Source organism: Haliotis rubra, unplaced genomic scaffold (genome assembly GCF_003918875.1).
Source record: "Haliotis rubra isolate DU_JTF1 unplaced genomic scaffold, ASM391887v1 Scf297, whole genome shotgun sequence".
NCBI lineage: Eukaryota > Metazoa > Mollusca > Gastropoda > Lepetellida > Haliotidae > Haliotis > Haliotis rubra.
In genome coordinates, this window is record NW_025766965.1 from 928,268 (window position 1) to 950,322 (window position 22,055).

General features: G+C 41.3%; 1 protein-coding gene across 1 annotated transcript; it reads left to right on the forward strand.

Moving 5' to 3' along the window:
- The first annotated feature begins 12,631 nt into the window (after positions 1-12,631).
- LOC124282280 (L-amino-acid oxidase-like) lies at positions 12,632-21,809 on the forward strand. The gene is made up of 7 exons (XM_046718232.1): positions 12,632-12,680; positions 13,237-13,544; positions 14,787-15,174; positions 17,304-17,417; positions 19,573-19,791; positions 20,520-20,637; positions 20,970-21,809. The coding sequence occupies exons 2-7, from the start codon at positions 13,244-13,246 to the stop codon at positions 21,642-21,644; spliced, it is 1,815 nt and encodes a 604-aa protein (XP_046574188.1). The 5' UTR covers positions 12,632-12,680; positions 13,237-13,243; the 3' UTR covers positions 21,645-21,809.
- Positions 21,810-22,055: the final 246 nt, after the last annotated feature.

Consider the following 22,055-nt stretch of genomic DNA (forward strand, 5'->3'; position numbering starts at 1 on the left):
GTTGTTTGCAATGTGTACCAAAATATGGATCACAATATCTCCCGAATCCCCACATGGGTACATTGTGTGAAGCCCATTTCTGGTGTCCCCCGCCGTGATGTTGCTGGAATATTGCTAAAAGCGGTGTAAAACTAAACTCAGTCAGTCAGTCAGTCAGACAATATCTCCTTATGAGACAAAAAGTGTGGAGGGTGAAATAGATTATTAGGCAGAGATATTTCCCTTCTTTAAATGCCCCTTCCATAAATAACTGCACAGTTTTTACATGTAACGGGAAATGTTTTTTCCAGGCCCAGTCTATATTCATTCATTGAATTATGCAGATAATAACATTTACAAAATAACTTTACTGACAGTAATGTGGGGCAGTCGGGAGATGAGAAACTCACAAAAAAAATTGTGGAATTAATATTGGTACCATTGATTGTCAGTTGCTCAACATGTCTGAAGATGCAAGTTTTGACCCAAGTGCACCAGAGTCGTCACGGGCGGCAGGTGCACCATGTTAGTGCACTGTGTGATCTGTTGCTTATTTATTTATCCTATTTGTAGACTGATGTTTATGCCTAGTTTCCTTATGTTAAGACATTGTATGGAATGGTGATCTAAATCTTTCTTAACTTGTAATCTGTCAATTTTGACAAGCTGTCTGGTCACTCATACCTCCTTTGATGTAGCACACACACATATAATCAAAGAGGTAGAGACATGTCACTGTGAACTTGATGAAAATCGTTAAAATATGTTATTTTTTACATGTTTTAAGATCAAAGCATTATAATTACAGTGTAATATGTATTCAGATTATTACGGATTAGTACATATACTGAACAACATTAGAAACGCACCACCCATATAATACGAAATATCCCCGTCAGACTGAAATGTACCCATGATATCTGAGCATCGTCAGTGCATTTTAGTGTGGTGCGTTTCTAATGTTGTTAGTATATTATGTGCAATGGCCTAAGAGATACTCATATATCTGTCTCCACTTAAAGTAAATATATTTTAATGTACGTGCAATTAATTTATGTCTAAGCTTGTGTATTATTTTTTTTAAGACTGACTTAATAATTCAGATAAGTAAATGAACATTTATACATTCATAAGAATTCATTAAAAGGGTCACACAATCAAGGTTACAGTTACATTTTTTCTCAAATTGAAAATGATCAATGTTTTTATGGATATTAATTTTTGCAGTTGTAATTTTCCTGAATTTTAATGTTGAGTTTCTGATAAATATTTTGACATTTATTGCTTTAGTTTCAATACTCAACATCCTTTGCTTCAGAAACATTTCATTTCTGCTCTAAACTTCCTAACTTACAAGCTCTTGCTGCTTCAGTTTTTATGAATTTATCCAGATCACAGTAAACTGGTATTACAGTATTTCTAATTCAAAAAAGTTTTTAATATAGTTTTTACGGTTTAGTTTCTGAAATATGCAGTGCCGTCTACAGAAAGTTTATTGATTGAGATCAGAGTGGTTAATAGTCACAGGAATATTGTATGTATTTAAAATCAATGTTTGTACTTATTCGAATAAATTTTTATTTGTTGTGAAGTCATTGTCCGTTTTTCATACCAAATCAAATTCCTATCCCAGTGGAAATAAAAGTCAAAACTAACGTTCAATTAAATGTTACATTATGCACACAGTCCCTCATTGTAAGTGGAAGATAGTGAAACAAGTAATGTTTTACAAAGTCACCAGGAGCGATGTGGTAGCCTAATGGTTTAAGCGTCCGCTCGTCACGCAGAAGACCCAGTTCGATTCCCCGCATGGGTACAATGTGTGAAACCTATTTCTGTTGCCCTCTGATATTGCTGGAATATTTCTGAAAGCGACGTATTACCATAGTCACCCATTCCCTCACTCACACAGTCACCATATGAGTCACAAGACAAGAGGGGATTCACAAGCACGTTCACGGGATCAGGGGCCCGTTCCACAAAGCGATCGTAGAGCTAGGACTATCGTAACGCCCATACTGTAACATGTACTTACGACGCACTACGATCGCTTTGTGGAACGGACCCCAGGGCTAGAAGTTCGAAGCTCTCTTAGCGCTAAGGTAGTCGTAAATGCCACACATTAACTTACGACTATCTTAGCGCTAAGAGAGCTTCGAAAATCTAGGCCCAGGACCCAGCAGTGTGTGTGTGAACCTTGTACACTGAAGTAGGCCTGGCACCTTGGCCATCAAACGTCGATAAAATTCCCAGAAAGATCTTTCCATACCCGAGGAAGGAGTTGGTGGAGGTTTCGAATAACGTCTAAACGACGCTCCTTTTCATTCCAGATGTGTTCAAGGGTGACAAATTAAGGGTTCATGCATGCCTGGGTAGGAAACCTGAATCATTAGTGATGGAAACTCTCCTCCACTCACATCCTTCCCAAGTGGTGTATGCTCCACTGGAGACGTCGACGTCGATGTTCTTCCGTCAAAATTGGCTGTGGGGCGGGGCGTCTTGCACGGATGCCGTAGACGCGTTGACGTCGCCGAACACCTCTGTTGCCAACTATGGTACAGGCTGTTAATTTGCTGGCTGGCACCTGTCATAGATGTGTGGTTCGAATCTATCTGTCTTTATGTGATGCCGTTCCTGGTGTGGGATAAGTACAGGGATGGACTATAACTTCAGTGTTTAGCTGAAAACGTGGTTATAAGTTACCCAATAATGTTTCCCAGGACTTTGAATCGACGAGCAACGTCACGCTGCAAGGAAAGAAGCATACCTATAGCTGTCCATCTGCCATTTTGCCCAGGCGTTGTATGTTGAACTTGTTCCGGAATGATCAATAAAGAGATTTTTCTTCTGCTATTTTTAAGACTGCATTAAGTGGAAATGGTATGTGATTAGTTGTCTGGCCTCGCTAAGCCGATTCCGATTCCCTATATGGGTACAATGTGTGAAGCCCATTTCTGGTGTCCCCCGCCGTAATATTGGTGGAATATTGCTAAAAGCGGCGTAAGACTAAACTCACTCACTCACTCACTCCTCCCACGTAAAGCTGGCACGTCGTGATGTAACTGGAATGGTGATCAAAGCGGCGTTAAACATAGTTCACTCACTCACTTATACACAGGGTAGGCTGCTCCATAGTTAGGATCAGCAGCGGCGTAAAACTATACTCACTGGCTATATCTTCAGATGCATCAGTATATATGTGAGCTGAATGCCTCCGAGATAAAAAAACCCGATCCAAAACATAATATTCTGTTTGTAATTATTTCATTCGGACACAAGTCTCTGTTGTGCCAACACCACACATTTGTTAGCACTGGTGGGTATTTCTACCGGAAGATCCCAAAGGTCAAACTGCTTGAACGTTTTTAAATGTCAAATCCTAATGGGTTTTAATCAACTCTGTGATACATAATATATATTTCACACTTATCCAAGATATTATTGGTAGGTAAATGCTTGTCAATTGATTATATTTTCAGGTGAAATTTCCAAGACAGTCCTTGGCGATGAGTGTGTCATTGCATTTCCGAACATCCAACTTGTACAGCCGCTAGTTGAGATGTTGACTGTCGAGTATCAAGTCGTAATGCTTTACTTTGATGTGACCTAGATGGCGTCTCAAGGCATTAATGACATTTGACATCCACAGTCTACTCTCGACAAAGCCTAATAGCAGCAAATGGGACGACGTATCTGCACTCCATTCTGTTTTGGAAATACGTTTACAGCAACAGCTGGTAACAATACAGACATGAAAATCGATGATCAAACAAGATCTATATTTCCTTAAACCAAAGCTTCTGGCTTCCAGTTGTCCATTGCCATTACCAGGCAGCAATTAACTACTGGGTTCTCTGTTAAGAGTCCTCCTTTATTTTTGCCTGTATTGTGTTGTACATGTAGATATGTATATGTATACAGAAAAGCCTCTGCTTCCAAGCTTTCATTCGTCTGATAAGGAGAGAAGACACATCGAATCTGGTGTTCCTCATATTACATGGGTTGACATCCATACATTTCCTCCCTTCAAATTGGAGTTGTGTAAATGATTACTCACAAGATGCTGTTTTAGTAACTAGTCATCCTTTAAGTTTGTATATACACTTGGGAAAGCGCGTCGAATCACCTTGTTTTCAGTTGAGCCATTTCCCAGCGGTTCATGGTGACGCAGTGCTGCCAATTGATGCATATTTTATCGTGCAAGAGTTTTTACAACAGAACATGAGACGAATAATGCCACCTAAATGATTTAATGACTGTTACAAATAATGGCATAAAATGGGGGTAAAACGTACACTTGAATAATATGGTGATACCGAGACAGCAAATGTGTTTCAGGCACGTGTGATGCATATCTCATCCTGGGACAAGAAATGAAGTTACCCGAACAGGTGACTATCGTGTTTAGGGGACGTTCATAATTTATTGAATCAGTTGCTTCACTGCATGTTCCAACATGTCGTTTAAAGTGCCCATTAAGCACACAAAAAGTTGCATTTACCTTAGAGTATAAATGACCTCACCACGTTTCAGTTTATATGACTATTAAATTTTAGGGTGTTCCCATACTTTTGTTTGTAGCATATATTGCGTGCATGCGTCAGTCTAGGCGACAATATTACATATTGTTACGATTGATTCTGGTGTTGCGAAACGTTTTCGAGATGTACATTAGAAGTATTTTCTACAGTAAGAAGCTATTTGGAAAGGATAATTTAAAGGCTTTGGAATTAGTACATACCTAACTGCATGTTTCCAAGAACATAGCAAGTTAGCCTTGCCCTCAACACCAGTACACATCCAGGCAATATGTTAGAGGGAGATAACTAAACAAAGAACAGTCTCCATCCATCTGCATAACACTTATACCCCACACTTAAACCAACTAGCCACAAAGCACTATTGATGCTCACTGCAAAAGTCAAATTCAACAGTTCCCAGATAAGGCAAATTTTAGAATAAATTCTAAAGATCAGTACTAAAGCAGCTGATATTGCTCTTTGAGTTCGAAAATGATAGTCCCGTTTAAATCTGAATAGAAAAACGCCGATGATGTCGCTATATACTGTCGAATCCATTTTGTTCGCACTTTCAGACTTTGATAAATTTAATAAATCAAAACGTTTTCTGAAAATATCGGGTTTTTTTAAATTGTCTCGCAAAATATATGCTTTCGAATCATCATTTGCTTCTCAGTTCTGTCTGAACTGCTACCAATTGCTATAACCTTTCCCAAACTGACGGTTTTCTAACATAAACCCTTTTCACATTATTACACTTTTGCCAACGATTTCAGAGGGATTTTTGTTCCAGCTTTGTATAAGTTTTTCTCTTGGCTGTCCCAAAACATCCTTCATAGCTGCCACGACATCGTTTTTGTCCAATGGGTCATCCTGACACCCAAAACATCCACCACGGGACAGTCTTCTGTCTGTACATGCACCTACAGTTTTCACGATTCTTTGGATAGGGAAGACGTGGCAAGCCAAGGTTTCATCCATAGTCACAAATCGCTGCAATAACCTTTCTAGATCAGCTTCAGACAGATGTAAATTATAACGAGAACTGTTATAATGCGTTTTTGTCGTCAAAGTCTTTGGGAAAGAACAAGATGTTAGTCTGTGCCCAAATATCTGTGATAATGAAATGTACTCACCTGAATAATGCGTCCTAAACTTAATAATCTGACGCTCATGATCGTTCACCGGTCGGTCATCACATAATTATCCTGCTTTCTGTGGATCTTTCTGGTGTTCTTGGCGTCATGCACAGGCTTACCGGGATGGAGGTCGTGTTCAAGGCTTTCCCTGCCAAATTATATTCTGCCTCTTAACTGTGGCTAAGGAAGGATCACCCTTCCCTCATGTAGTGGTCATATCTTCCACTCATGGATGAAAGTTGTGTTCATCCAAGTAGTTACATATGATAGAGATGGCTCGTTATGTGGGGCAGATTCCAATCAGCTTTTTGAAAACACCAGCGATAACAGTTTGCTGAACGGTTTGCCGGTTGAAAATCGGGTCGTTTTTGACGACATTCAGCCAAATCCAATGTGAGAAATCACTGTCATCATCTTTTGTTGAAGGAGACGGTGACGTCAACTTGCCCACACTTTACAGTGTCTCGAAACATAGCATTTTCATAATGAGCAGACGACAACGGTCAGACTTTGAGCCGTGTCCTTGAACGTTTTGGGGTAGTTAAAGAGACTGATTGTATTGAACTTGAACTGCGAATTCTCAACAGTTGCATGAGGTGAGGTGAGGTGAAATTGGGTTTAACGTCGTGCTTGAGAATATTTCGCTCATATGACGACGTGCATGCGTGTGTATGTGTATGTGTATGTCCGGCTGCTTGTACTAGCCCAGACTTATGCTGGTTTTATAGTGCTAGCTCACTGAAATACCATGCCGCAGTGAAGCATGAATACCCCACTCAGACACATTATACTGACTCCGAGCCGACCAGTCCTTGTTGTACCCATTAATGCCGAGCGCCAGGCAGGGACCAAACAAGTACCATATTTTAACGTCTTTTGGTATGACGCGGTCGGGGATCGAACCCGCGACCTTTCGCTCTCCGGGCAGACGCTCTAACCACTACACCACGGAGGCGGTCCAGTTGCATGAGACAGTGATTGACTGCTGATCCTAACTATGGAGCAGCCTACCCTGCGTATAAGTGAGTGAGTGAACTATGTTTAACGCCGCTTTGATTACCATTCCAGTTACATCACGACGTGCCAGCTTTACGTGGGAGGAGTGAGTGAGTGAGTTTAGTATTACGCCGCTTTTAGCAATATTCCTGCAATATCACGGCGGGCCACCAGAAATGGGCTTCACACAATGTGCTCATGTGGGGAATCGAACCCGGGTCTTCGGCGTGACGAGCGGACGCTTTAACCACTAGGCTACCCCACCGCGCCTCAGTAGGAGCAGGTGTCTAAGACGTTTACTTCTTTGGTGAACAGGAGTGTGGTACTTGCCGAACGGGAAGCCGGGATTCGAACCCACGATCACGTGGTTCTTGTGTGCCAAAGGGACGCAACTCTGCAGGGCCACTTGAGGAACCTCGGCCTCCCGTGTTTTCACCTTGAGTATAACATATTATCAGCTGAAATTGCGGTTAGCTCAAACACAACCAGCTGTCGGACCGCACATGCTACGCACGTCTAATGTTTAAAGCATTCACTCCCTATCGGGTAGTAGAATTCCTCTCCAGCGTCCCCGATATTTTATATGGTGCTGCAACCGTGCCGTGGCTTGATGCAATCTCATTTAGATCGGATCACAGCGCTCGCTACTTTTACACAGCGAGCACTTAGATCTGATTTAAATGAGATTGGGCTGGCTGATATCAACTCTAAACACCAGGGCCCCGTTTCACAAAGCTATCGTAGCACGACAACTGTCGTACCTCCTATACTGTAACATTGGCTTGCGACAGAGCTGTTGGACCTTGATACAAAGTTATAAACGGAGCATGAATAAACTTTTAATCATAATTTTCAAAATAGGCTGCTCGGGATTTAGAATAACTGATGCAACAAATGCATGTTAGTGTTGAGGGCGGTTGATATAAGCAGCGTCAGCGTTTAGTATAATTGATAGTGAATGAGTGAGTATGGTTTTACGCCGCTTTAGCAATATTACAGAGGGGACACTAGAAATAGGCTTCAGACATTGTATCCATGTGGGGAATCGAACCCGGGTCTTCAGCGTGACGAGCGGACGCTTAGATCATTTGCTACCCCACCGCCCCGTATAAGTGATAGAAAACAGCGACAGTGTCTGGAGTAATTGGTATAAAACCTACACGCTTATACGGGGTAGCTCATGTAAAAGTGCATCAGTATCTAGGATAGTTGATAGTAATCTTCATCCGTATTTGGGAAAGTTGATATAAATCTAAAGTATCTAGGGTAGCTGATATAAAACTGCGTCAGTGTCCAGGATACTTCTTATAATTTAGACTAGTCTAAATAAAACTGCGACAGTATTTGGATAGTTTATATTCAGGATAGTTGATGCAAACATGCGTCAGTATCTAGGATCGTTTACATAAATTTGCATCAAAGTCGCGGACAATGGACATAAAGCTGCATCAGTGTCTGTTTTGATTTGGATTTGAAATAGCTGATGTAAGGATAGTTGATATAAGGATAGTAGATATAAGGGTAGCTGATATAAGGATAGTTGATATAAGGATAGTATATATAAGGGTAGCTGATATAAGGATAGTTGATATAAGGATAGTATATATAAGGGTAGCTGATATAAGGATAGTTGATATAAGGATAGTAGATATAAGGATAGCTGACATAAGGATAGTTGATATAAAGATAGGTGTTATCAGGATAGTTGATATAGGGATAGTTGATATAAGGATAGTAGATATAAATATAGCAGATATAAGGATAGTAGATATAGAGATAGTTGATATAAGGATAGTAAAATAGTTGATATAGGGATAGTTGATATAAGGATAGTTGGTATAAAGATTTGATATAAACTGCGCCAATGGCATTGGCAGTTGACGTAAGTCTGCATCAACATAATACTAGTAGGATGGCTGATACAATACCTTAACATCTAGGATAGTACCTAGTTGGACACACAAAACGGCGAAAATCCACATGATTTGAAACTGTATGTAACAATATTCTTCATTGAAATGTACCACGCCATGGTCTGCTGGTGTGTGAAACTATCTATGTCGTCGATGCAACTTCACCTCCATGACTCGGTAGATAGGTATGTTGACTTGGAAAGTCGCAGCGGTTCAACGGACAGCTGATACAACCTTGCATCACCCGCTTCATTCCTCTCGGGGATGCCTGTCACACTTCTATATTAGGACATGGGCCGTCGTAACGCTAAGACAGCCCTGGATACTTTTAGGCTATTTGTACTCGGGAACATCCGGGTTAGTATTGGTCGTCAGCAACCCATGTTTGTAAGGGGCCATTAACGGGATCGGGTGGTCAGGCTCGCTGCCTTGGTAAACACATGTCATCGTATCCCATTTGCGTGGATCGATGCTCATGCTGTCGATCACTGGGTTGTCTGGTCTAGACATGATCATTTACAGACCGCCGCAATATAGCTGGAATATTGCTGAGTGCGGCGTTAAACAACAAACCAACCAACTAAGACAGCTTTGTGAAACCTGGCCCTAGTTTCGTGATTATATTTAATATTAGGTGGTGCAGCACTCTTGGAGAAAAAGTGTCTTCGACGTCAGCAAGATGAATATGTGCTGTTTATAGTTCGTTTGCCTTTGACAAAACAAGGTTTCTACTTTTTCTTTCCTGAGGTCGTATTGCCTCGCCATCAGTAGCTGAAGGGTGCCGCACAAACGACGTCAATCCTGTTGCTGCAACTGTGAGCTCGGATGACACTATAATTTATCAAACAAATTTAGAGAGAGGATTTTCAATTCAAGATCTCTGAAAACGGTTGCTGAACACAAGGTCTTTGAATTAATAGTAATCGTTGTTCTGAATGCAGCTCAGGCAAAATCAGTTGTATTATAACACTATGAGCTAATATTGCCAACCGGTGAAGATCCGGGTTAGAATTGATTTTCAGTAACCCATGCTTGTCGTAAGAGGCGACTAACGGGATCGGGTGGTCAGGCTCGCTGACTTGGTTGACGCATGTCATCAGTTCCCAATTGCGCAGTACGATGCTCATGCTGTTGATCACTGGATTGTCTGGTCCAGACTCGATTATTTACAGACCGCTGCCCTATAGATGGAATATTGCTGAGCGTAAAACTAAACTCACTAATATTACCACTTGGCGATGGCCCTCGTAATACCGAAGACCCGAGTTCAGTCCCCACATGTATACAGTGGGTGAAGCTGTTTCTCGTTGACAGACGTAATGTTGTTGGATGATTGCAAACCATTCACGCACGCATGCGCACACTCACTATTTCACTCTTGCTTACATTGTTACTCACACATCTCTCTGACGACGAAAAACTGTTGTAATAAAATCCAACTTCAAAGTAACTCTTAAAAACAACAACTTGTAAAACTGATGTAAATCCTAACATTCCATTAAGCTCACTGCACGGGGTTGAGGGTATATCGCGTCATTTCGTTTACACTTGGTGGCGCTCATTGAGTACCCTATTATGATAATGAACCCAGTAACAACGACCCGACTGTATCTTGTTTGCTTTGTGGTAAATACTTGAATAATGTGTAAATAATTGGACCTGCATGTTGCCGTTGCTAAAGCTACTATCCGGTTTTTCAAGTTTCTGAATAATGGAGACTTGCATAATAAGCGAATGGGGCCCCTAACCTTTCCTGACCTTACGAGAAACTGTTACTGCTGTGATATGATGAAAACAATTTGAAATCGGAAACTTTCAGGGGGCATCTCAACACTTTCTAACAGTCGGGATGTATTTATTGTTTAGAAAGATTCTATTAAATCAGCTACAACATCATGCACGATACTGAAATTCGTTAGACTTAGAAATATTGAGGATATGAAGAAAGAAGTGGTCGAATATTGGGATACGCTGTCACACGATTTCCTACAAACTTTGATCGGTGGTGTACCAAAGTGCATTCAGTCGTGTATTGCAGGGCCAGGAGGTCTCACAAAGTACTGAAAGACACTTAGACTGTGAGAGAATCATATCTCAACATATTCATTTAAGTAAAACTTCTATAGTTTATAAACATGTATTAGATATATGCCGAAACAACTTTCTCAATACTTTCTGGGAATACTATACATGTATATTAAAAAGATATCTGAATCTATACTATCACACCTCTAATATCAACCTTACTAACAGAATTGATATGCATAACAACTCATTTAATAACCGTACTTGTGTTTTATGAAGTTGTCTCTATATCTCTTCTCATTTAAATTGGGCCAATCACTACCCTAGGAGTCTGGGTCCCGTCCACAAAGCATTCGTAAAGTTACGACCTGTCGTAACTCTATAGATTATCATAGGCTTACGAATGTCGTAACTTCGGAACCATGGTCTTATTTGTAACAGGGGCTCAGAATGAATAATATAGACAATATTCCGGCTATATAATGGTGGTCCGTAAATAATGGAGTCTGGACGAGACAATCCGGTGATCAGCATCATGTGCATCGATCTACGCAATTGGGATACGCTGACATGTGTCAACCAGTGGGGTTTATAAATAATGAAGCTATACAGGTTGACTACGCGGCATGGGAAGTATGCCCAACCAGGGAGACTATATAATGGGGAGTGGTCACTCCTCAGAAAGCCCCTTAGCGTATGCCTCGGCTCGTCACGTGACCAGTGTAGCCAATATGGCGGCAGCTTAGTTTTTAATATTGGGCCCGGTTTATTTTCAACAGCTGATTACATACGCTGAGTGTTGTGACAACTGAAAACCTACGTGTAGAAGATAAGTTACCTATTTTGTCACTTGATTTTAAGTCAAATCATTGTTATTAGTGTCAGTGTTAGTACAGTAGATTTGTAGTAAAGTTTCAAGTCGGCATGTTGTAGCTCACTGGCTTCAATTCTCAGTACACAGCGAAGATAGACTAAATTCTTTCGCTAAAAACTTCTTTCACATATTTGTTTAATTTTTAGAAGGGAAATAAACCTTTAGTTGAAAGGTGTTTGCAAGTAAAAGTGATAGTTTTATAACTAAAAAAAATTTGTTAGAGTGTATTTGAGGTGTGTGAAAAATATGACATATCGCCGATCTGCCATTGAAATACTACAGGGCGTTGTTTGAGTGTTTCTAGTTATTGTTCTAAAACATCTTTCACATACACCTTTAATTTTTATGAGGGGAATATACCATCAGGTGAAAGGTGTTTGCAAGTAATAGTGATAGTTTTATAATTTAAATCTTTTTGTTAGGGTGTATTTGAGGTGTGTGAAAAATATGACATATCGCCGATCTGTTCTGATACGCCATTGATGCTTGTGATGCTTGAGTGTTATAGTTCTAAAACTTCTTTCTTTCTTGTTGATCTTAGTATTTGACAAAACTGGAAAGGTCTTTACAACGCTTTGTGATAGTTCTAAACTTACCTTTTTGGTTTTGAGGGGTCTGTGACAGTGTCAGTTACATTCTGTCAATGCCCATGCCATTCCACACATGCAATAAGATATCTGAATTGGTTACTAATGTACAAAAATGTCTCAAAGTAGATTTTTAAAAAAAGGACAGCTGATGTTAACACATGTGTTCTACCGATAGTTTTGCGTTCTTTAAGATGTTTGGGGAGGGATGGCCGTCGTGTATCATTTATTCTTTCATCCATTCACATATGTATTTCTTTCTTTTGTTCTTTTTCTTTATTTCTTTCATTCATTCACACAAAATTCTTGCTCTTAATTAATTAATTCATTCATTCATTGTAAAATTCCGACTGATACAATACACTGGCTGAAGAACTATTAAACGCAGCCGAAGTTGCGCTGGGAACGAACCAAGTCACTGTGTGCGTTGGAGCATGACGAGGCACACGCTAATTAGTACAAATGGTAAAGAAAGCAAGCGAGTGACCTATCCCTGTTGTAGAGTATCCCTGGCCCAACGGATGATTTCATCCGCTGAAAATTGATGTCAAATATTTTGAGACAGTCCCTTGGTGTTTTTCAGTTGTTAAACACATGACGGGACGTTCAGTCAGGAGGTAACCCTCACTTTCACACAGACTTAACAGGTGAGTAAGCGTTTAACACTGCCTCAGATCATTTATAATCTCAATTTCCAGCATTCTGATGGACAGCTGCCTTGTAAGAGCTTCTTAACGATTATGTTGTGTCTTATTTCAATGTATTTTACGGCCGAATGTTAAGAAATGAACAGTCAACATTAGAAACAATGTGTTTGACCCCTCACAATGTAAGGCACATGACCCGCACACACGTGCTTTGAATTAACCGTTTTTATTGAAACAATAGCCTGGTCGAACAAGTTTAAGCTTTATCCTTTGAACTCCATTGAATATAGATTATTCTCGGCATACTTTCAAGTCATCGTCCATTGTAGAATGTAGGCCACGCTGAAACCACACAGTAAGGCTATAATATCCTTGAGAATAATAATAATAATTATATTGATTTTGTTTTGTAACAGTGATAAATATAACCTAATCTGTTTTCATCGTGAGAAACAACGGACGTTGTTAATACGCAAATTGGATTTTGAGAAAAAGCAATTTTTAAAGTAATACTAGATTGTGATTTGTGTGCAAGGACTTTGTATATTTTTTTCAGGTACAACATGACCGGTGTCGCTTTCATTGTGATCTTTGCAAGCGCCCTTGTAACAATAACAACGGCGGCCATCTTGAAATGTTCAGATTACAAAGGAGTGCTATTCCATAACGCGGAGGAATACATACCTCATAAAGATGAGCCGTGCAAGGCATGCAAATGCGAAAAAGGTTTCCCCGCCATGTGTAGACAACTCCCGTGTTCCCCACCACCTAAAAACTGCAAACACGTGGCACAGGTCGAGGGCTGTTGTAAATATCTGTGTCTGGATAAATTCAGGCGAACCCCGGACACAGAGGTAGAAAATGGTAAGCTGATACTTCATTTATTAAAAGTAATCATATTGTCATTTATTTTTTAGATGAATTATGCATAAATAAAATGAAATTTAAAAAGATGTCCCGATCCTATACACTAGCTAGTCGAGGTCGATACTGTGTACGACTGTGTACCAATAACTGATATGAACTCAAATGGGACAGTTTTATGCCGCGGGTATTTTCCGTTCAAACAAACTAGCCCGAATATATGAATGATTCTTCAGCAACCTATGCTTGTTAGAGGCGAGTAACGAGATCGGGCGGTCAGGCTCACTGACTTGGTTGACAAATGACATCATATCCGAATTGCGTAGATCGATGCTCTTGTTGTTGATCACTGGATTGTCTGGTCCAGACTCGATTATTTACAGACCGCCGCCATATAGCTGGAACATTGCTAAGTGCAGCGTAAACTAAACTCACTGTGATTTAATATCATATTTCGGCCCATTTAGTATTGTTCAAAATGTATACGAGCGACCTGAAAATAATGTCAGATGAGCAGGTGGTCAATAGCATGAGCAAAAATGTACGCTGCTTTTGGAATACGGGGCGTGGATAGTTAAAGCGTTCGCTCGTCACGTCGAAGATTTGGGTTCGATTCCCTACATGGGTATTGTGTGTGAAGCATATTTCTGGTGTCCCGGCCTTGATATAGCGGGAATATTGCTAAAAGCTGCCCTCACTCACTTACTCTTGTGAGACCGGAAACATTCCACGCCTTTGGCTAACGATGACACACTAAACATCGTCAGGCATTGTAAGCACCGTATCCCCATTTTTGTGGGAACTACGTGAGATGTTGCGAGTCTGTTCTACACCTGAACCCCATTAGCGCGAGAAACACACTTTCTCAGTAACGCTATATTTTGAACTCACTCACTCCTTTCTCTACCTACCCGTGAAGATCCGGGTTAGAATTGCTCTTCAGTAACCCATTCTTCTCGTAAGAGGCGACTAACGGGATCGGGTGGTCAGGATCGCTGACTTGGTTGACACGTCATTGTATCCCAATTGCGTAGATTGATACTCATGCTGTTGATCACTGGATTGTCTGGTTCAGACTCGATTATTTACAGACCTCCGCCATATAGCTGGAATATTGCTGAGTGCAGCGTAAAACAACAAACCAAACCTATACTTTGAACGAATACATGGTATATTATCACACTTCACCTGTCAGCCAACCGATTCTTCCAGTGCATGAACTGACATTTATAACTTCATTAGATAACTGCACGGACATCGCAATAATCGGCGCTGGCGTCTCGGGTGCATACACGGCCTGGCGTCTACGTAATCGAAACCTCACCGTGGACGTGTACGAATACTCCGACAGAATTGGAGGACGACTACACACCGCCAAGTTGCCCCACATCCCCGACGTGAACATCGAACTCGGCGGCATGAGGTTCGTCCCCGACTGGCACCCTCGGTTGTACAAGGTAATCAAGGCTCTCGGTTTGGACATGGTAGACTTTCAGCCCAAGAACGCCAGCAAAGAAACGCTGTATTACATAAGGGGGAGACAACTCAGAGAGGCAGATTTTACGACAAGCAAGTTGCCCTACAACCTGAAGGACGAAGAGAGAGGGAAGAGTCCCGCAGCTCTACGATGGTGCGTTGATATATTTAGTTATTACGTATTATTAGATTCTGTAGGTGTGGCCATGTGAAAGATTTTGTTTTAACCGCACTTTAAAATTATTACTCAAAATTATTTTTGACGTCATTACGTTACCATGACATGGATTCTAGGGCAAGATAAAGATCCGTTTCAGTAACATGAACAACATCTTTCAATACACATATACATGCAAATCAGTGCACTGGATTGATACTGTATCGGCGTATTGTACGAATGAAAACTAGTCAAATGCAGCTGCATTGCTTACATACTCAACCCGTGAAGATCCGGGTTAGAATTGGTCTTCAGTAACTAACGGGATCGAGTGGTCAGGCTTGCTGACTTGGCTGACACGTGTCATCGCATGTAGATTAATGCTCATGCTGTCGATCACTGGATTGTCTGGTCCAGACTCGATTATTTACAGACCGCTGCCACATAGCTGGAATATTGCTGAGTGCGGCGTTGAACAACAAACCAACCAAGCTTCGGCGGGCCAACGGTAATTTACCCTCGCATCATTGACTATTACCGTACATCTTCTATTTATCCTCTCAAAACATTCTTCGAAACATGGTTAACTTCTGCTTATCGTATCGGTCATTAACTTCCTCTTAAACGGGAAATACGTCATTAAGTGTCGGCAGCAAATCGATTTTCTCCCAATCCGTCTGTGCCATTGGCAAATGACTCATTTGAATTCTCTTGGTAATGTTTACGTCAATCTGGCATCGAATGAACAACACGAGGTCTTTGAATGATAGTGGCGCAATATCAGGGTAGTACTCGTCAATCCTACAAACGAGCTGTTTGGTACGTATTGGTCTGCCTGGTATTTAACAGTTCTGATAATGGCCACTACTGTACGCATGTGGTTTAACAATCATCTGGAACATTGTCAAAAGTGTGCGATCTGGAGTGGATTAAGAGTAGCGGTTACAATGTTCCACTCCTACTAAGACTTTCCGATAAGGAGCTGTAGGGTAGCCTAATGGTTAAAGAGTTCGTTCGTCACGCTGAAGGCCAGGGCACATTTCTAGTTCGATTGCCCCACGGCGTAAACAAACTTACTTTCAAATTACATTTCTGAGTGTCAACATAACGCCGTGATATTGCTGGAATATTTCTGAAAAGCGGCGTAAACAATACTTTTACTTTGGATTCTGAACCATGATTACTTGAGTTTTCCCCATTGAATATACAACATAAGTGCATACAATTTGGGATTTCATTCTGTTATGGGTATGGTGAATAGCAGAAAATGCATAAAAAATATCATATATCTTTATCAGAACTGGTATAGGGCCTGGATTCCTGAACCATGCCACAGGCTAATCAATGTGGCGCACTTTTCTCTGCACGGCGAATAACTTTTCGGCGCCTTTAATGGTACATTGTTCCATATATATTCTTCCACAACTGCGACAGTTAGGTCTATGACAGTGCATATTTAGATATCAAACTGGCTGCATCTTTTGCCAACTCGGCTTCGATGACAGCACGTTTACAACCTATTCATCGCTACGCAAATCGAAATCTGTAAGTCTGTGACGATGGCGCTACTTCCGGTAGCCTACTAAGCTGGTTCCCGGCTCCCTTAATTTGCGGGCGGCAACTAGCGATATGCGAGAGGGTGCCCAGCTTACTTCCGGTACCATATTTCCGATGACAAGCGTATATTCAAGAACCAGTTCTGGTTCCAAATTGCGCGACCGCCAAATATGACTTTACTAGACCGGACCAAGTGTACAACCATGCTTGGCTGTCACAGCTGTTGACAGTCGTAATAGTTGGCTAATTTGGGGATGGCTAGATCGGAAATTTGTTATTCCTGCAAGGATTATCGGTTCCTCACTGTCAAATGACAACCATGAGACCATTCGAAAAGGTATGAAACGTTGTTTGTCACCGGAAGTACTAAGGTCTCGCGAAGTGCCGTGACCTACTTAAGGGCCCTATAATACTAGAGACTGCCAGAAATAACGTTCCGAACAAACAGCAAGTGGCATGAATAGTGGGTTCAGATTTATAGTTTCAAATGTATGCGTATTATTTTGAGAGGAAATTGTATCGTCAGTGCAATATGTCAATATGAATACAAATGTTTCTCTGCTATTCAGGAAGGTGTTTTCTGAGAACACCAACTACACAGACCGGGGTCCCCGTGAGTTCCGGATAGGGAAGGGTCTGCTGCAACTGTCTACACGTGACGGTCTACTGCTGCATGATCAGAGGTGAGTGGATGTTGTTTAGCGCCGCAGTAGGAAACAGTCCAGATACATCAGGCCTGGATCAAACAAACCATTAGCGGACGGTCCACATCACCCGGGCAAGATGTCACTTAACCATCCCTTCAGTCACCTTAAGTCGGCTTATGTATTACACGTCATAAGGCTTGATTAAGCCGTGACCGAGTGAGTACTGATGTGCATAAACGAGGGCAGTGTATGATACGCGACGCCGAGTAAGTATGTAATGATGGACGTAACACCGAATCTTTGAGTACGTACGTACAATGGACATAATGCTGAATCGGTATATGGTTATTCACGTAACAGCGAGGAGGTGTAAGATGACTGACCCGACGCCGAGTGCGTTTGAGAAATGATGTAACACCGAGTACGTACATGATAATTCACGCTACACCGAGTACGCGTATGATAATTCACGTAACACCGAGTACGCGTACATGATAATTGACGTAACACCGAGTACGTACATGATAATTGACGTAACACCGATTGACGTACATGTACATGATGATTGACGTAACACCGAGTACGTACATGATAATTGACGTAAGACCACCGTGAGTACGTACACATGGTACATATTGACGTACCACCGAGTACGTACATGGTATTTGACGTACCACCGAGTACGTACATGATAACTGACGTTACACCGAGTCGTATATAATATTTGACGTTACACCGAGTACGTTCATGGTAATTGGCGTAACACCGAGTACTATATAATTATGGACATTGTCCCTTAAATTCTTAAGAATAGTTACGTTAAATACTGTTGAGTATCTTTCATATCTTCAGGACTCGTATTTCGGTAAACCAACACTAACCCCGGGACCAGAAATCCTTACTTTCGCATATTACCTTGCTTAGAGTTCTATAAACATTTTATCGACGAATCAAAGGGACATAAAGGAAATTGGAAAGGCAAGGGAGGTTACTCGTAGTACCTGGAAACAAAAATCATCATTTCCATCAAAACGATTATTGAGATCTATATTTCGAGTGTCAGTGAGTTTTTCAAAACTGACTTTCTCGCAAACTCGCAAAAATCAGTTGGCGTAGCCGCCATGTTGTTGATATGGTTATTGCGAACATTTAGGTTTGTAGCTCACATTTTGACTGGTACGTAGACCTTGTTCTGTTGACCGTCAAATCTGCACACAGAATTCCAAACCGAAACATGAATCTCATTAACCTATTCAGACAGTGACCTACTTTTCAGCCGATCCGAAGTTTCTCGTGTAAAAGTGAAAAGAGACACCACAAACAGCTATGGTTACACTGAATTCCAATTCCTTGTTTCATAAGAAAATGGTATTTACAAGTTAATTTTAATTTTAAACTTTAATAACATCGTATTTCTATATTTTATGGCGAGGTTTAGGCAGCATGACCTTAACTAAGACGTCACAGACTACCCCTGTTTGATGAGGTCGTAAAATGATTCACAATTCATCTGGCTCACTGGTTACACCTGTCATGTGTTCTTTGCGCTTATTCAGTGTATGTTTGTAACGCACAATGTGATTGATAAAATATCAAGTCCGTACCAGACCGCCAAACTTTTCTAGCGGCAGAGCCTCGTTTTGAGATTTCCACGATTTCCGTTTGTCCGAGCACGCTGTACGACAGAGCACGCTGCACGACGTGTTTGCAAGGATTAGAAGGAGCGTAGTGTTGTAATATACAAGTGCTTAGATGTATCAAATAATACTGAATAATATATATGTATCCAGTTGAATGAATTGGTCTCAAAATTCTGGACTGGTTAATGTACTAAGGTAAGCAATAGGACAGACCCCAGTCAGCAGGAAACGAAACTGTTGTGTAATCAATGTTTTGACTTGAGGGCAGCTAATTCGAGATAGCGATATCCACGGGAATGGATCACATGTTGGTGTAGGTTTACTATATACAAGCACTGTAGATGGAGATATGGAGGATGACTGTTGACGAAAAAAGAAAATGTCCTCCACATTGTTGATTACGTTGTTGCATGTCGGTTATCAGAAAACAATTTAGGCTTATGGATTTAATGAAAAGAAATATATATCTGGTAGTTATAAAATATAAAGTCAACATAGTATCTTAAAGAATTCAACACGCTCGGTTTACAAATAATAATATGTCTTTACAGTTACGAGACCATGTTTCGTAGCGTTGCGAGTGAAGAGGCTTACAATTACATTCGGGACACCGAAGGCTATCACAGCTTCTTTGGCTCAACTAGCGCCGCCGTGTACATCCCCTTGTCTGGACCTGAAGGATGGTCCAGCAACTCGCCATACAAAACCCTCAAACATGGGATGGACCATCTCCCTAAGTCGTTGTTGAAAGCAGCCCTGGAAGGTCAGAGGTACGTGTGTCACATGATAGTTTTCGTTGGTGGACAGGTAGTTATGTGAAACCCATGCAGGTCCGGGTTGGAATATTGATCTTCAGTAATCCATGCTTGTCGTAAGAGGCGACTAACGGGATCGATGCTCATGTTGTTGATCACTGGATTGTCTGGTCCAGACTCGATTATTTCCAGACCGCCGCCATATAGCTGGAATATTGCTGAGTGCGGCGTAAAACTAAACTCACTCACTCACTAGTTATGTGAAGACGAGCACGGGAATACTGCTGACCAAGAGATTAACTCCGATAGCATGCACCCGTGAAGATCCGGGTTAGAATTGGTCTCCAGTAACCCATGCTTGTGGTAAGAGGCGACTAACGGCATCAGGCTCGCTGACTTGGTTGACACATGTCATCGTATACCAATTGCGTAGATCGATGCTCATGCTGTTTACCACTGGAGCGTCTGGTCCAGACTCGATTATTTACAGACCGCCACCATATTGCTGGAATATTGCTGACTGCGGCGTAAAACTAAACTCACCAACTCACGTATAGAGGCCAACTCATATTGGGGTTGAAGCAGATCCTCAAACAGAGACGTGTCGTAGCGGTGTAAATGTCAATGACGTTGCTGTCAATGGTGAAGGTCGGATGAAAGCGGTTCTAGGAATGTCAAGTCTTCGTTCAGTATTCATTCACGTTTCAAGTTCACCTTTTAACTCATAATAATCTTGTCTTCAGCAACCGGTTACATCTTAATCGCCGTTTGACTAAGATACAGTCATTACCATCGAGGAACTATCAACTGACGTTCAAGGAAACGGTAACGAAAAAAGATGGCTACACGAGGGACAAATACGTAAGTCGAAACTCGGATGTACGATTCACATTCTATCACTTCACCTTGGTGGTTCCTTCTAGTGTCCCCCACCGCGATATTGCTGGAATATTGCTGGAATATTGCTAACAGCGGTGTAAAATTATACACAGTCTAGCTGTTGCCAGGCTGGTTACCGTAACAAAGATATTAACCTACTTCTAATTTTTTAGTTTCAAAGAGTCAAGAAATTGTCATCTTGTAGGGAACATGTAAAACTAATTACAGGCTGAAATTATCTCTAATATATCTATTACAGTAAGCATGAGGTGTTCACTCTCATACATCATCCGCGCCATGTTTCTCATTTATAGGGAAGAAAGTCCTTTGTGAAGACATGCGCAAAGAAAGTGATCCTGGCTCTTCCAAGAATGGGGCTTGCAGGAATTAACTGGCACGGTTTCAAGAAACATCGTCTTTTCCGACGCTATATTTCATCCGTCACTGATACACCAGTTGCAAAAATATACCTTGGCTTCCGCAGTCCTTGGTGGGAAAAGCTCAACGTGTCTTTCTCCAAAATTCATACGGATTTGCCGCTTGCATTCGTATTGAAAGGGGGAGTATCAGCAGATACTGGAAGAGCCGTGCTTCTTGTGTCATATAAAGATATTGATATTTCGTACTGGAAACAACTATCAAAACTCGGCAAGCCAATCCGCGGGGCACTTAAGACACCCTATACCGTCACAACCAGGATGGTTGCTAACATTAAGCGCCACCTAGCGGATATCTTTGGAATTGAGACCCGGCAAATTCCTGACCCAATATCAGGCGCACTGTCAGTATGGGATGACTACCCGTTTGGTGGAGGCTACAATATGTGGTTGCCTGGATACCACTGGGATGACGTCAGAAAGACGATGACGCGCCCTTCCACGAAGGATCACGTGTACACAGTGGGGTCTGTGTTCTCATTCCACGACGGCCAAGCGTGGGTAGAGGGCGCTTTACAGAGGTCGGACGAACTAGTCGATGAATTTTTCTAAGTGTTTTATTGACAGTTGCATATTACTCTAAGTAAATCACGAAATATGGTATGAAACTCAAATTTGGTAAAATGTACATGGTAGAAAATATAACGGTATTATATCCATACTATACTTGACTATACTTGATGTCAACAGCCGTTAAAGGAGAAAACTAACGCAAAATGTTTGGGGTACATGTTTCTGATGACTTTATCTTTCACCCAGTTATTGCAATTTTCAAGTATTCTTCTATAAGGATCCCTTGTCGGAACGAGTTGAGCTTGATTACCGTATTTCCTACACAAAATAATATCAGCATTTACACCTTTCAAAGTGGTTAAGGTCCATCCGGTTCTTTCTTATTGCTATAGTTAATCTTCCATGCCATTGGGGCGACGAGGTAGCACTGTGGTTTAAGAGTTCGCTTGT

Bases quoted from the DNA above. Each gene is read 5' to 3' on its own strand.
- LOC124282280 (XM_046718232.1), top strand. From the start codon at position 13,244: ATGACCGGTGTCGCTTTCATTGTGATCTTTGCAAGCGCCCTTGTAACA. The intron at 17,418-19,572 runs GTGAGTGGATGT...ATGTCTTTACAG, and splicing joins CTACTGCTGCATGATCAGAG to TTACGAGACCATGTTTCGTA. The intron at 19,792-20,519 runs GTACGTGTGTCA...TCTTGTCTTCAG, and splicing joins GCAGCCCTGGAAGGTCAGAG to CAACCGGTTACATCTTAATC.